We start from the raw sequence: 16,794 nt of genomic DNA on the forward strand, positions 1-16,794 counted from the left end.
GTCCCATTCTGGGATGCCTGCAGCCTGATCGTAACAAACAGGATAAGTTACTTTGGATCATTCTATGTTCCCCCCAGCGTTCCATTTTTTTTCAATCTTGAAAATATTTAACAGCTTATCCAAAACATTTTTATTCAAGAATAATCCTGATCAAGGTCAGTGTAAATTATTTGCTACTAAGCCTGCTCGGGAGGACTGCAACCTCGTAGGAAACAGAAATACAGGGGAGGAAAGTATTCGTCTTTGCAATGTAAAAAACGCTATGCACAGCTAGCACTCAGGGCTGGTCCTAGCACTGCTTTTCCACCCAAGCATTTAACTACCAAAGATGTGCAACTTGGGTCATTTTAGCCACCCTCCTATATAAATGCAAAAAATGTTGTACTGAAACTAATTGCTTGACCTTGTCTGACCGTATCAAACTGGCTTTTACTGCCATCAGGCTGCTGAGTCATCAAATTCAGAGATCCCCAACGTGGTAGCTGTGGGTGACCCACTGCTCAGTTAACTTGTTTCCTGGTGCTGCTTCCTTGTTCCCCAAGGAATTGTCCCTCAAAGCAAAGAGTCAGTCCTGACCTTTCTCTAAAGCAGGATGTTTAGAAGAGCCCAGATAATATCAAGTTTGTGTCTGCAGGGAGTTCCCATTCAGAACCAACAGCCTCCATCACAAGAGGATGCTTAGCTTGGAACCTCCCAGTATTTTGTGACTGGCCAAAACCCCAACGCTACAGTTTTGGGATGACCCTCATTCAATGTTTTGAAAATTCCAGAAGTGCCCACAGACTCAACAAGTTTGGGGACCTCTGATCTGTCTCCTCTAAACGTCAGTACATTCGCCTAGGTCAGGGGTAGGGAACCTGCAGCTCTCCAGATGTTCAGGAACTACAATTCCCATCAGCCTCTGTCAGCATGGCCAATTGGCCATGCTGGTAGGGGCTGATGGGAATGCTGGATTCCCTAGTATCTGGAAACACTGGTCCCCTACTAACCCTAGGCCTCTTCTCAAAATGCTGGGGCTGAACTCAGAGGGTTTTGGCCATTGTGTGTTACATTGCCTCTGTCACTGGTTCCATGCCTCCTCTTCTAATGCAGCCTGTACTTATTCCTAAGGTAATGAACTTACAGGGGTGGTAACACCATTCATTTTGCAATATGCATCACCAACCAGAGATCATCTTCCCAACCCAACAGTGACACCTTTTTTTCTTTTCTTTTTTCCTGTTGCTGGTAGCAGGACAGTCCCAACCAGCAGACAGATCAGGAAGAGAGCAATAGATTTCCCAAACCAAACTGGAAGTCAAAAGAGAGAGACTCCTACTGGGTGTATGAGTTCCCATGGCATCCTCCCAACTCTGCCCCAGATCTCAATGCTGACTCTCACGGGGCATCACCTAAGGCAGTACCTCCTCCAAAGGAACTGAATGCCCCATTCATGTTTAATTTTCAGCTGTGATGCAGCAAAGAGCTTCCTGGTGTACTCTTAAGCAGCTGCCCTATGACCAGGAACTTACTCTGGGTATTTGCCATCTAGTCACAGCTGACTAATGGTGACCCTGTAGGGTTTTCAAGACAAGTGATGCTTAAAGGTGGTTTGCCATTGCCTGCCTCTGGGTGGACTGAGAGATCAGTGACTGGTCCTAAGTCACCCTACAAGCTTCATATGGAGGAATGGGGAAATGAATTGAAACCAGTTCTATAGATTAGAATCCACTACTCATAAGCACTCCACCACATTGGCTCTCAAGAAACTTACTAAATTACTGTAAACACTGCAAAATTTGGGCACAGTATCACTAGGGAGGGGTTCCTCCGTCCTTGTAGCTTTGGCATCACAAACAGGTTATTATGTTTAATATCAGCCCCGAGGTCATCTGTACATGAAAGCTCAATGAGATAACACTCCCATCTCCCCTCCAAGTGTCTTATAAACACAGAACTGATCATGTTGTATTATTATTATTATTATTATTATTATTATTATTATTATTATTATTATTATTATTATTATTATTATTATTATTATTATTATTATTATTATTATTATTATTATTAAACATAAGAACATAAGAACTAGCCTGCTGGATCAGACCAGAGTCCATCTAGTCCAGCATTCTGCTACTCGCAGTGGCCCACCAGGTGCCTTTGGGAGCTCACATGCAGGATGTGAAAGCAATGGACTTCTGCTGCTGCTGCTCCTGAGCACCTGGTCTGCTAAGGCATTTGCAATCTGAGATCAAGGAGGATCAAGATTGGTAGCCATAGATCGACTTCTCCTCCATATCTGTCCAGAGACCCTTTTTAAAGCCTATCCAGGTTAGTGGCCATCACCCACCTCCTGTGGCAGCATATTCAAACACCAATCACACGTTCGTGAAGAAGTGTTTCCTTTTATTAGTCCTAATTCTTCTCCCCAGCATTTTCAATGAATGCCCCCTGGTTCTATTATTGTTATTGTTATTGTTATTGTTATTATATACCGCCCTCCCCCAGAGGGCTCAGGGATGTGTACAACAAAATAACAGATAGAGCACAGTTGAATAAATCAACAACCATAAATAAATAATATCGGCCCTATTCACATTAAAATGCTAACCCTATTAAAAACAGCACATCAAAAATCAGTATACAACAGATGGCATCCAACAGTTAAAACCTTCCGGAGAACAGCCAGGAGTCCCATCGATGTTATGACGGAGGGGGGTGCTGCTACACACCCAACAATGAAATCCAAAACATGGTCACACTTTCTGAGATGCTCAAAAGGGTATAGCACTACACTGCAACCATCTTAGTTTAATTTTTTTAAGAGGAAAATATGAAAACCTAAACAGAGAACTTAAAAAGAAAAGTCTGGATAACCAACACATCGTTTTGGATCTTGCAACCATTTCCCCACAACCACATTCAATTGCTCTAGAATTAAACATTTTCATCCAGTACCATGTTTTGCTAGGAGGGGTATTCTTTTCGGCGCTTCTGTCATCTCTGTCCTTGTCTTGGAGGCTTAAACGTTCGCTGCCACAGATTTCCTGGAAAGAAGGATTCCAACAATGATTTGCTAATGTATCTTCTGTGAAGAGTCGAACAACTTACACAGTACCAAAGAATCGCAAACTCTTTAGTTTTTTGTATTGTCGAAGGCCTTCACGGCCAGATTCCACTGGTTTTTGTGGGTTTTCCAGGCTGTGTGGCCATGTATGGTAGATCTTGTTCCTAACGTTTCACCTGCATCTGTGGCTGGCATCTTCAGAGGTGCATCACAGAGAGAAGTGTGTTCACACTTCTCTCTGTGAATACACCTCTGAAGATTTATGTTTGTCCTTTTCTGAAAGTTTTCCAAGCTTATAGTGTCCTGTTTCATATATGTTTTGCTGCCTCAGTCTTCCCAGAGGTAGTCAATCCACCAACACCCTTATTGTGCCTGTCTTTTTTTTTTTTTTCAGAGCTTAAATTTGACTGTGAGGGCATTTGGAGAAAAGGCGCTCCTTCCACTGTTCGGATTCATATTTCATGGCACTTTTTAACATGTTTGGGAATCTGCAAATGCCCCGTATCCCCTGCAGTCCAGTTTAGAATCAAAGAGAATTTGTGCCCGTTGTGTGCCACTCCCCCTCTCCCAGTAAACTCTTTCTGAAACCTAGCTAATGTTCAAAAGAAGAAGAAGAAGAGTTTGGATTTATATCCCCCCTTTCTCTCCTGCAGGAGACTCAAAGGGGCTTACAATCTCCTTGACCTTCCCCCCTCACAACAAACACCCTGTGAGGTGGGTGGGGCTGAGAGAGCTCTGAGAAGCTGTGACTAGCCCAAGGTCACCCAGCTGGCGTGTGTGGGAATGTACAGGCTAATCTGAATTCCCCAGATAAGCCTCCACAGCTCAGGCGGCAGAGCTGGGAATCAAACCCGGTTCTTCCAGATTAGATACACAAGCTCTTAACCTCCTACGCCACTGCTGCTCACTATATTACTAAAAGCAGTTAGTAATATAGTAAAGAAATATAGTAAAGTAATATAGTAAACAAAACAAAACCAAATCAGAACTCAAACTGGCCAGATTGGATTTAAAATCAGAACCTGGCTGAGGCATTATCAAATCAGCTGATTTAAAGGGTGGCCTCGTCAACATGGGTTACACATGCAATAGAGTAAGGAAGTAATGTGGCAAAGAGCTTCAGTATGTACAGGAGTTATTATGTTTTCCCACATAATTTAAAATTCTCTGAAAACAGAAAGCCAGCATTTCACATGAAGGGCTAGAGTAGACCTTCTCACATTCTCCAATGTACTATGCTTTATTACAGCGAGTTGTTAAATGAGGGAAGACTGAAACTGTGATCCCCCTCCCCTCCCTCTCCCCCCGCAGACAACTACAATGGAACAGCCCATTCTACCACCTCAAGATCCTGCAATTCCCATTCTGCCGTATGTGAGGACCAGACCTTAAACAAAAAACCTTGTAAATCTTTATTAAGTTTGTTCCCTAAAGGTGGTCTTCCCGCTAACTGGGATCGCAGCCCAGCCTCTCTAACATCCAAGCTCATTTTTCAGTACAGATAAATGCCTTATGTTCCGACTGACTTAACTTTTCTTTCTAACTCCCCTGTGCCTCGTCAACGCTTTTCCCCAGATGTTCCCTCATCAACCCTGTGCTCTCCCAGTCATATAAATTTCACTTAATTTTCCCGATCATCACTCCTACAAATAAGGTTCACATAATGTTATGCCTGCATGTGCAATTTTTAAGCCTGAGAAGTACGTATCATCTCTTTAGGAGTGTTTCGGGAAATACTGGAAAACATCCCCATACGAGGAATTTGTTTTTAGCATTGCCAGCCATCCAGATGGCTACGCCATGGGGAAATTGCAGGCCGAAGCACCTAGTCAGAATCAACAGTTTTCAAGAACCAGGCAGAACCTAACTGGGTCCATGTATCACCTGATCTCTTCTGAATTGTTAAGTACAATGTCATGTTCTGCCCCAGGGTTGCCAATTACCGGGGGGCACCTGGAGATATTCCATCATTACAACTGATTTCCAGGCCATAGAGATCAGTTCCTCTGGAGAAAAGGGCTGCTCTAGAGGTTGGACTCTATGGCATTATATCCTGCTAAAGCCCCTCCCCTCCCTTCCCCAAGCTCCACCCTCCTCAGGCTCCACCCCCAAATCTCCAGGTATTTCCCAACCCAGAGTGGGAACCCTATTCTGGCCACACACAATGGCGGTGCTATATATCTTTTAGCAAGCACAAGCACCTTCTAATGCACAGGTGTCAAATTTGTGGCCCTCCAGATGTTATGGACTACAGTTCCCATCATCCCCTGCCAGCTGGCAGGGGGAGATGGGAACTGTAGTCCATAACATCTGGAGGGCCACAAATTTGACACCTATGTTCTAATGCATAAATCTAGCATTCCAATCGTACTCTCCCAACGTTCTGTACATTACAGCATGGCCAAAACATGTAAGGCCATGCAGATGAAGGAATGAGGTAATGAACATGAAACATGCTTAATTCTCAGTGTGTGGGATCGTTACAGGCAATAGCAGGCTTAACCTCACCTCCTGTAGCATCACTTTGCCCTATAAGATCAAATGGATGCAACTAATGTCTACAGCAGCTATGAAGTCTTGCCATGGGGGACACTGCTAGAGAGACTGCAAAACTTTCTTGCCACGCCAACGCTGGGGTGACTTTGCTACCAAGTCAGTGCAACATCCTTTAACACACCCAACACTGAGAATCACACGACACCCACCGCATTTTGTGTGAAGCCTCGTTTCCCTCTCCACATGCCCACTACCGTGGGCAACTGGCATTTTGCTAGCGAACAACAACTTACAGCGTCTTCTGTGGAGTTAAAAAGAAAGGTTTCACCATATGGAGATATGGGAGGTGGTTTTTCCTCAGTAGAATCCCCTTCAAAATAAAAAAAAGACAGTTGGTCCAGATCTACATGCATATCACTCAACTTCTTTCAAATTCAGAAACTGGCAGGTGGAAAAGTTTGACAAAGCAGATCCTGAGGATATGAAAGTTCTACTTGTGAAAGCTCGTTTGCACAGGAAAATCATCCACACATTGATGAACTAGCATAGGTCAACTAGCCTTAAATGGTCTCAGGTTAAACTCCAGAGTTGTTCAGAGTTCCTTCCCATCAACCCTACCCAAACACTGCTTCTTATTTATTCCAAGTTGACTAAAAACAGAGCAAGCCTACAAATGCCGCCAATTTAAGCAGAGGAGTCTTTGGAGGGGGGAAAAAAAGGCAAATCCACAATTCCATATTTAGTCGTTCTCACAAAAGTCCCTTGAGGTACACACATTTTAATTTTAGAAAATAAATGTGTGCACCCAAATGCTTAGCACCCATTTTCACCAGAACAGTCTTCCAAGTGAGCCTCAGGGTTGTTTGCAGCTTATTTAAATATTTTGCCGAGGCTTGTGTTGAAACTCCGTTATCTGAATTTTCTCATAATAATCTCAGTTTGTGCTATTCGGTGCATTCCCGTTATGCTCTAGGTAATGCAGAGACCAGCTGGATTGGCTGGATATACTTTTTCCCATAGAGGTCAAGGAGGAAGTTATACTTTTGTAGGAGAATGTAAAGACCCTGTTCTTGGAAATACAGCCACTTAGGGCAGCAAGCTTCCTATGCCAATGCTGGAATGGATCAGTGTTTGGGGTCTTAAATTCCACAGCCATTGATCCCACAATGCAGATGTAGATGAAAATGCCTCTTTTCCCACATATAGTCCAATTATACCACAGGTGTCAAACTCGCGGCCCTCCAGATGTTATGGACTACAGTTCCCATCATCCCCTGCAGTGAAGGAAAACTGTCAAAGAAAATGCTGCACGCAAACACACACAAGCCCTTTCCACACAAACCTTTTGAAATGTTTTGAGGCAGAAAATAAAATATTTTCTTCATGAAGTTCTGCATTGTTTTTACTCCCAAACATTTTATTTCCAGCCTCAAATATTTTAAATGAATTCCCTTTAAAAACAATTATCTGACTGAAACGGTTTGAAAATAACTTCAGTTGCTCAATTCCCCCTCACCTGTTTATTTGCAGAATTTCTCTTATTCTTTTATTGGGGGGGGGGGCAATCTTCAGAGCTTGGAGTATATGAGTATAGAAAGCAGAACGAGGCTGTGAAGCACAGAAAAACGGATTCCACCCAGAACTCAAAAAAAAGAGTGGGGAGAAATCACGTAATGGCGGCCAGGGATCGTTTCGAGGGAGTGAGTGCAGTCATGCATCATTGTAAAGTGGGGGATTAAAAACATTTTAGAAACATTTTAAGGGATTTGTGCGGAAAGGGCCACACACAACCATTATCTCCCTCTCATATTTGAGTCTCAGCATTGTTTTTAAAGATTCTCCAATTACCCGACATACACTTCGCCCGATGCAGCAATGCCATAGCCTCTATTAGAATGCCAGTCATGCTTCATTTATGACATTTAAAAGCGGATGTGCCTTAGAGATTTGTATATGCAAAAGTGTGACTTAGGTGCATTTCCTAGGAATCAGTATGTGGGCTCTGGCAGGGGTTCATGAAAATCTGGAGCGTCATAGATTCACCACCACTGCTTTATACCAAAGCAAAATCTGAACCTCTGTTCTCCCAGGAAATGAATGAACCATTCTTGGAAGCACTCCACCACAGGGGAGATTTGGAGGCACCTTGGATGGACCATCGAGTGCTTTTTCACTATCACAAACGTGGCAGCTCTCGTACAGATAGGTAGAAAACAAGCATACTGGAAGGACGACACATTTCTTTTAAGCAATATGATGTGCCAGTTTAAAAGCTATAACATTCTTGGGGTTTTTTTTAAACATACCCTTCCTGCAACATCTTGCAACATTTTCCAAACAAAGCATTCAACTCCTCACAGCCCACCATAATTGCCATTCATCTCAAAGTTCAACTCACCCATTTCTGAAAGAAGACTCTCAGAACAAGAAATATTTAAGCCGTTGAGGTTTCTTCTTTCTTGCAGCGAGCTGGAAAATATCGAAAAGGGAAGATGCGTTAGATTTAAATCACGCCCCCTGCCATGAACTTGTTAGATGACCTTAGGTAAATTCCCTCAGCCTCAACCACCATACCTTTCAAAACATGAGCATAGAGCACAGCCTTACAGTGCTGTTATTTGGATCACCGGATCTTTTGGTCCTAGCTAACTCATAGCGACTCAGTAGAGTTTGCAAGATAAGAGAGGAGAAGTGGTGGTTTGTCATGGCTTGCCTCTGTGTAGCAACAGTGAACTTCCTTGGTGGTCTCCCATCCAAGTACTCACCAGAACCAACCCTGCTTAGCTTCCAAGATCTGACAAGATCAGGCTAGCCTGAGCCAGCCAGGTTAGAATGTTATGGTTAGAAGACAACAACATGAACAAAGCTTACAAGTATTACAGAAACGTGCAGAGGTGGTATTAAACTGGCTTCAAGATTTTCACAAGATATGTCAGTTTCCCAGCCCCAAATGAGCACAGTTCACCAGACATCAGCAATGTTAACTAGACAGCATTGCCAGTTTCCATTTTCCTTGTATCGTATTTATTATTATTATTATCATTATTATCATTATTATCACTATTATCATTATTATTGTAGATTTCACAGCTGCCAGATCTTTAGCTGGTTGTTGGCCTTCATTACAATTCGAGCCTCACCCAGAAGCCTAGGAAGTTGTAATGTATCGGCGTAGTATTTGTGCGGATCCCAGCAGGGCTGCCTTCTGAATTTGACAGAAGTTAATTTTGTCAATTCGAAGATGTTTCAAGTGCTGCCCTAGTGTTTTTGGGATGGCGCCCAGCGTGCCGATTACCACTGGGATGACCTCAGCTGGTTTGTGCCATAGACGCTTGATTTTCAAATCGCGGTATCTAGTGATTTTCAAATCGTGGTATCTAGTGACCTTCTCGTGTTCTTTTTCAATGACCCTGCTGTCACCGGGGACTGCTATGTTGATGATGCTCACTTTCTTGTCCTCGATCACGGTGATGTCTGGTGTATTGTGTTTCAACACTTTGTCCGTTTGGATTCGAAAGTCCCACAGGATCTTGACCTTCTCATTTTCCATTACTTTCTCTGGACAATGTTCCCACCAGTTCTTAGCTGTTCTTATGTTGTAATTCTTGCATAAATTCCAGTGGATCATCTTGGCCACTGAGTTGTGTCTCTGTTTGTACTCAGACTGGGCAATCTTTTTGCAGCAGCTGAGGACATGATCTACAGTTTCATCAGCTTCTTTGCACAATCTCCATTTTGCATCATCTGAGGATTTTTCAATTTTGGCCTTGATCAAATTTGTTCTGATGGCTTGCTCTTGGGCAGCTATTATTATTATTATTATTACTACTACTACTACTACTACTACTACTACTACTACTACTACTACTACTACTACTACTACTAATTAGTTTTGTATACCCCCCTCCCCCAAAGGGCTCTGGGCGGTTAATATCATATAAGTAGAGCACAATTTAAAACATCAATAATTTACAGTACAAACTTATGGCTCTATTAGTATTAAAACAACTAAAAATCCCTATAAAACACAGCGTCCCAAAATACAGTTATGGTGTGTGTTTCTGCTGTTATAATGCCTACTTGGCCAAATTTCTGAAACATGCATTCAAAAAGTCCTCTTTCCTATGCTAAAAAGTCTTGGAGCACTCCTTGAAACAGAAGCACCATCTATTTCAAAAGGGAGCTGGATAAATTCAACCCACGCAGAGACGTCTCTTCTAAAATGTTTCAATCGATACTTCAGAAGACAGTTCTTGGCGACATCCCCAATTGACTTCCAGGTGGCGAGTCAGTCCCTTTTTAAAACATTTCTGAGAGTTTTTAACTGAATCAGGTGTTGCTGCTTTCAGCTGGAAGGTTGCCTTTGTTTTTATTTTGCCCTTGTGTTTATTTCACTTCAAATGGCCCGGAGCATTTTGCCAGGTAACTGCATATTTATTTGCTAATCTCACATTCTTAGGGGCCACCTCTGAAACACAGAGCACAGCGAAGGACCTGGATCAGACCCAGATATGTGAGCTTTTGAAAGGCTGCCACAAGATCATGGGATTTAAATGCTATTTCTCTTGCATTCACAAAGTGCCACGCTTCGGAAGAAGACAGACAAACTTTTTAAGCACAGTAGAAATGATCTGAACACCCATTCACAGACTTCCAAGGCATCTTTTCTTTTTTTCTGGGCAGAGAGGGCATGTCTAGAGCATCTCTTCCAGAATGCTCACAATGAAATCCTATGCCATGTTACTCCAAGCGAAACCCACTGATTTTAATGTGCTTAGGTGGATCGCAGCACTAAGTGAGGTGGAAATAGTACAGATGTACATTTGCTACACTGAAAACACATTCCAGAGCATGACCTCTAACTGGCCTTCAATTTTACAGTAGCACCATGACTACAATTCCCCTGTTATTGCATCCCATTCTGGCAATGGCCAAGATACAGGGAAACATATGGGCCAGCTGATGGCACGGTTCTTCTCCTAACCAATGTTACCCATGAAGTCATGAGGTGGAGCCATGAAGAAGAAGCAACTACACCCACCCCATGGATGAAATAACAAGCCCTTGAGAGTCAGAATGGCGTAGAGGTTAAGAGCAGGTGGACTGTAATCTGGAGAACTGGGTTTGATTCCCCACTCCTCCACCTGAGTGGCAGAGGCTTATCTGGTGAATCAGATGTGTTTCTGCACTCCTACATTCCTACTGGGTGACCTTGAGCTAGTCTCAGTTCTTCAGAACTCTCTCAGCCCCACAAGGTGTCTGTTGTGGGGAGAGGAAGGGAAAGGAGCTTGAAAGCCACCTTGAGACCCCTAACAGGAGAGAAAGGTGGGATATAAATCCAAACTCCTCCTCCTTTTTCCTCTAAACTGACAGTATGTGCCACAAGGATTCAGGTGTCAGACTGGGATCTGGAAGACCCAGGGTTGTCTTAAAGGGAAACACAGAAGGGTGAAGCAATAACATTGTAAGCCACTGTGAGTCCCCAGCAGGGAGAAAAGTCAGGTGCAAATATCTAAACAAAAAAGTCATTTTATCTGGAATCATAGCATCTTACCTAAAGCCAAAGAAAGAATCCTAACCAACAAATCATTTAACCTGATGCAATTGTTTTCCTCTGTATTGCCTCGCCGTTTGTGTACAGGCGTACCTGTATTACAGAATTGTGCTAGCTCAGAAACAGTTCCCTCTACACCAAGAACCCTGAGGCCTGGTTTCAGTACAATGCTGGCAGGGCAGAAGTATTTCCCTGTGCAACTTTGCCTACACCCAGCTTCTCATTTAAACTAGGCCGCTACCCACACAAAGTATGCAGTCACCAGGCCAGAGATCTGTAGCCCAGGTAAATTTCCTACTGATGTGTTAAACATGCGGAGCTACTTCGTACAATAATAGCCCAGTTTCAACATACACAAAGTCACCAGGGTAAGGCGTTCAGCCTTGTTGACATCACACCTAAGAACAGGGACAAAGCTAGGGATGATCAATAGAATTCCCAGCAACATCACCAATCATGTTTCCATGATTCTTTCAAGAAGGACAATGCATTAAACTGACATAAAATCTCCACAGTTTCCAAAAGCTCTGCAAGTGTGACTTCTCCCCCCTTACAGGGAGAGTGAAGGGAATCAGCATGAATTTTGCTTTCTTCATTTTTTTTCCGCCAGTGCCATTCTGGGCTGCATCAATAGGAGTGTAGTGTCTAGATTGAGAAAAGTAATAGTACCAAAGTACTCTGCATTGGTCAGACCTCACTTGGAATACAGCAGTGGCGTAACTAGGCAAACTGGAGCCCTGGGCAAAACCTGAGTTTGATGCCCCCCCAGGCGCATGCCCTATGCAACGTGAATCCCCCCTTGTAGCTACGCCCAGTGGCATATCTAGGCAAATTGGAGTTTGGCGCCCTCCATGGGCAGCCACCCCAACTCACAAATCTGAGCACAGCAATAAGCCATGCCACACAGCAGAAATAATTTTTTGAAAACATTTTTAAAATGCTTTCAAAATGTTTTATTACTGCTATGAAAACATTTTATGGTGTTGTATCCAGTACCCCCAATTGGGGGAAACAGCATCACTTTCAATGTTTCAAAGGATAATCTGGGCTCCCTAGTTTAAACAAGTGATGCTGGAATCCACCCCCAAACAGCATCATTTTCAATGGTGTTTAAATTAGGGAGCCCAGATTCTCCTTTTAAATCCACCTTAAAGGGAGAATCTGGGGTTCCCAGTTTAAACAACATTGGAAGTGATGCTATTTTGGGGTTGATTCTCCCCCACCCTGAAACAGCATCACTTGCAATGTTTAAACTGCAGATTCTCCCTTTAAATCCATGTCAAAGGCGGGGGGATTTAAAAGGAAAATCTGGGGAAATTTGGGAGGTGCCTGCTGGCAGGGATGCAATTGTTAAGCTAGCAGCACCAAACTTTCAGGGTATCTTTAGGAGACTCCCTAATGATACCACCCAGGTTTGGTGAAGTTTGGTTCAGGAGGTCCAAAGTTATGGACCCTCAAAGGTGTAGCCCCCATCTTCTGTTAGCTCCCATTGGAAACAATGGATGATGGGGCACCCCCTTTGGGAGTCCATAGCTTTGGACCCCCTGGACCAAACTTCACAAAACCTGGGTGGTATCGGTAAAAGATTCTCCTGATGATACCTCCCAGGTTTGGTGAAGTTTGGTTCAGGGGGTCAAAAGTTATCAACCCTCAAAGGTGTAGCCCAGGGGTCCCCAAACTACGGCCCGGGGGCCAAATGTGGCCCCCTGAAGGCATTTATCCGGCCCGCCAGGCATGGCAGCGATGGCTCCATTCATGTGCAGTGGGGGCTCAAGGGAGAGGAGGAACTGGCCCCAACGGCCGTTGATTGAAGTTACATGATGGCACCCCCAAATCTCTGTGCATTTTCTGACCCAGAGTTGGAAACCTTACACGTGGCAACGCCTGCTCCACCCTTCCCTCTCGGCTACTCCATGTGTTGCTCTCAGGCTTTCTGTTCCGCCTCACTCCCACTGGCATCAGCCAGGCTGGCGAATCGCTCGCTGGCTGCTAGGGAGGAAAGAACCCAGGAAGATACCTGATCCTTGGGTTAGATGGAATGCCTCATTGGGAAAGTTCTGCTTTTTTTTTAACAGCGGAAGGTATTCCACAGCCTCCCCAACAATATTTGGAGCCCACCCTGTACTTGACGTACTTTGGTCACTGTTCTAAAAATAGACAGAAAGGCTGAAAGGTGAAATCAAACATTCTACAATAATTTGTGCATAGGAATTTGTTCATCGTTTTTTTTAGTCCGGCCCTCCAACAGTCTGAGGGACAGTGAACTGGCCCCCTGTTTAAAAAGTTTGGGGACCCCTGGTGTAGCCTCATCTCCTATTAGCTCCCATTGGAAACAATGGGGGATGGGGCACCCCCTTTGGGAGTCCATAACTTTGGACTCCCTGGACCAAACCTCACCAAACCTGGGTGATAGCATCAGGAGAGTCTCCCAAAACATCCCCGAAATTTTGATGCTGCTAGCCTAAAAACTGCGCCATCTGCAGGCCAAAAATGGAAAAACACTAACAATACAAAAAATCCCACAAACAAACCTGTGCCCCCCCCCACAGGGCTGTGCCCAGGGCAACTGCCCACTTTGCCCAATGGGAGGAATGCCTCTGGAATACAGTGTTCAGTTCTGGGCACCACTGTTCCAGAAGGATATTGACAAGCTGGAACGGGTCCAGAGGAGGGTGACTAAAATGGTAAAAGCAGAGGTGGGATCCAGCAGGTTCTCACAGGTTCCCGAGAGTAGGTTACTAATTATTTGTGTGTGCCGAGAGGGGGTTACTAATTGGTGATTTTGCCACGTAATTTTTGCCTTAGTTACGCCCCTCCTCTCAGCACTAGTGCGCAGAACATGAAGCAGTCTAGCAGGAGGTGCACTGGGGTGCGTGGCAGCCTGTGCCTGCGTGCATTCGTTTCCTGCCCAAGGACCGGTGCAGCGACTGCATCCTTGCCACAGCCCTGCCCAGGAATGCCCTGCCCCCGAAATGCCCAGGCCACGCCCCTGTCATGCCCGCCCAGCTCCATTGGCGCTACACCACAGTTTGAATCCCACCACCATGGGAGCCTGTTACTAAAATTTTTGGATCCCACCACTGGGTAAAAGGTCTGGATTCCATGCCCTACAAGGAGGGGCCCAGGGATGTTTAGTCTGGAGAATAGGAGGTTAAGGGTGACATGATCATCATGTTTATATATGTGAAGGGATGTCATGTTGAAGAGGGAGCAAGCTTGTTTTCTGCTGTTCCAGAGACTAGGACAAAGAGTAATGCGTTCAAGGTGTAGAAAAAGAGATTCCACCTAAATATTAGGAAGAATTTCCTGACAGTCAGGGCAGTTCAATAGTGGAACACACTGCCTCAGAGGGTGGTGGAGTCTTCTTCTTTGGAGGTTTTTCAACAAAGGCTAGATGGCCATCTGTCAAGGATACTTTGATTGTGTGTTCCTGCATAGTGTTCCTGCATAGCAGAGGCTGAACTTCATGGCTCTTGTGGCCTCGTCTAACTCTATGATTCTCCCCGCCTTCCCTCACCAACACAAGAATAATTTCTCCTGCTCTCCCAGCCATCACTTCAGGAGGCTCAAAAGCACTGTTTGTTTTCACAATAAAGGTCTATCACTGGAACTTATAAAGTTTAGCACATTTATGCTGGACCACAGACAGCACCCTACCCTGCAAAAAAAGGTGGCAGGCAACTTCCTCAGGCAAAGGTTGCATGGAGAGAACAAATATTCCAGTGGTTGGACAAAACAGCTTATCAGCTCAGCTAGGAACACTTTGCAGCAGGAGAATCGAAGGAGTAAACAAAAAATGGCAAGAAAAACCCACTGCAATGCAAATAGCTGTGAGATAAGTAGCGCATGCATAAAGGGCCAGTGGGGTAGAACATTTTCTCCTTGCTCTACGCACTCCCTCAGTTCTACCACCTGACCTCTCTAGTCCCACCACATGGTGGTGGAGTCTTGGGCTAGATCTTGCTCTTTCAAGAGTTGTGCCTTCCAAGATCTGGCAGCCCTAACACAGATTAGGGTTGCCAGCCTGCAGGTGGGCCCTGGAGTTCTCCCAGAATTACAACTGATCGCCATGCTCCAGGGATTAGTTCCTCGAGAGAAAATGGCAGCTCTGGGAGATGGACTCTATGACACGGCATAAGATTCCTCTTTTCTACAAACTTCATCCTCTCCATCCCCAAATTCCAAGAATTTCCCAACCCAGAGCTGGAAGCCATAATAAAGAGTCACAGTATAAATATTGAGAGAGCTTCCTGACTATACTCAGGCCCCTTCCGCACACGCAAAATAATGCATTTTCAAACCACTTTCACAACTGTTTGCGAGTGGATTTTGCTATTCCGCACAGCTTCAAAGAGCACTGAAAGCAGTTTGAAAGTGCATTATTCTGCATGTGCGGAATGAGCCTCAGTCTCAGATAAAGATGTTAGCATGGTCAGTTGAGGTGCAGTGGTTGGGAGAACTGTATGGTTCCGCATTAGAATATAGTCCCGAATGAATATGAGAATAATCATTCATTCTTACATGCTGCCTTTATCAAAAGCATTCTTGAAACATGGTACTTTAATACATAAGCATTCCTAGTTCATTGAACAACTATCATCAAACTTTCAAACAGATGGGGGGAGCTGGGCTAGGTAGGCACTAAGATCCAGGCAAAGTATTCTACAACCAAAAAGGTCCAGCATGTTGAGTTCTGTGGCGGAGGAATATACAACCTACTAACATCTTTTTGTGAGACAGATTATAGCAGCATCCCAACCGGGAAAGGAGAATGACAATAATGTTATTTTTAAGATGATCTGTGTGTCACACTTTAAAAGAGAGGTGACGAAACAGAGCTTTGTAGAATTCACAGCCCTGTTGGTCACACTGGTGTGACTTTCCAAGTGCCCTCAATTTCCATTATGCATGCATACCTCTCTACAAGTTTGAGGCAGTTTCCAAAGGTTCAGAAACATTTGGAAAAGTCCTCCCTCCCTTGGCTACATGCAAGAGGAACAAGAATACACACCAATCTTTTTTCACGCATACAGAGAAATACATTAGATAAGTCCACAAGGGCACTATATCTTTCAGGAGGAGGGGATGAACCTAGGCCAGGGGTAGGGAACCTGTGGCTCTCCAGATGTTCAGGAACTACAATTCCCATCAGCCCCTACCAGCATGGCCAATTGGCCATGCTGACAGAGGCTGATGGGAATTGTAGTTCCTGAACATCTGGAGAGCCGCAGGTTCCCAACCCCTGGCCTAGGCAGAAAGACAGCACTGTTAAAAATATAGACCTTTCGGAAAAAAATCAAGAGGTGGGCAGCATTAAGCAATCTTCACACAGGCATCACACTTCATAATGAAACTTGAAAACAAAAGGTAATTGCAAAGCTGTGGTTTATGAACTATGATTATAGCAACCACAAAGCTAAGGTCAAATATCATCTGAGCTATTTTTGGGTTGCAATCACATGTCACAACTTAGGGGCTGATGCTAAAAGCCAGCAACCCCATATTCACTTCCCGTCTGAATCTGCTAGTTCACTTTATCACTGTTTCCTGACATCACTCATTTGTTCCTCATATTTATATTACACATTTCCTTCGAAGAGCTCAAGGATGTTAAATGTTCGGATTTATATCCCACCCTTCTCTCCAGTAAGAAGACTCAAGGTGGCTTACAAGCTCCTTTCCCTTCCTCTCCCCA

The 16,794-nt window shown here is 44.3% G+C and overlaps 1 protein-coding gene across 9 annotated transcripts in view; it reads right to left on the reverse strand.

Annotated features, from left to right (window-relative positions):
• The window catches only part of ARAP2 (ArfGAP with RhoGAP domain, ankyrin repeat and PH domain 2), a 153,761-nt gene that overhangs the window by 115,434 nt on the left and 21,533 nt on the right, over positions 1–16,794 (reverse strand). For 7 of the 9 annotated variants that reach the window (XM_048509908.1, XM_048509911.1, XM_048509910.1 and 4 more), the window contains 3 exons: positions 7,944–8,014; positions 5,755–5,915; positions 2,941–3,029 (listed from right to left, as the gene is read on the reverse strand). In XM_048509908.1, the coding sequence (XP_048365865.1) occupies positions 2,941–3,029; positions 5,755–5,915; positions 7,944–8,014 (321 nt within the window). The remainder of the gene's footprint in view (positions 1–2,940; positions 3,030–5,754; positions 5,916–7,943; positions 8,015–16,794) is intronic. The other 2 variants (XM_048509912.1, XM_048509913.1) reach the window with 2 other exon arrangements.

This window comes from Sphaerodactylus townsendi, linkage group LG10 (genome assembly GCF_021028975.2).
Source record: "Sphaerodactylus townsendi isolate TG3544 linkage group LG10, MPM_Stown_v2.3, whole genome shotgun sequence".
NCBI classification, from domain to species: domain Eukaryota; kingdom Metazoa; phylum Chordata; class Lepidosauria; order Squamata; family Sphaerodactylidae; genus Sphaerodactylus; species Sphaerodactylus townsendi.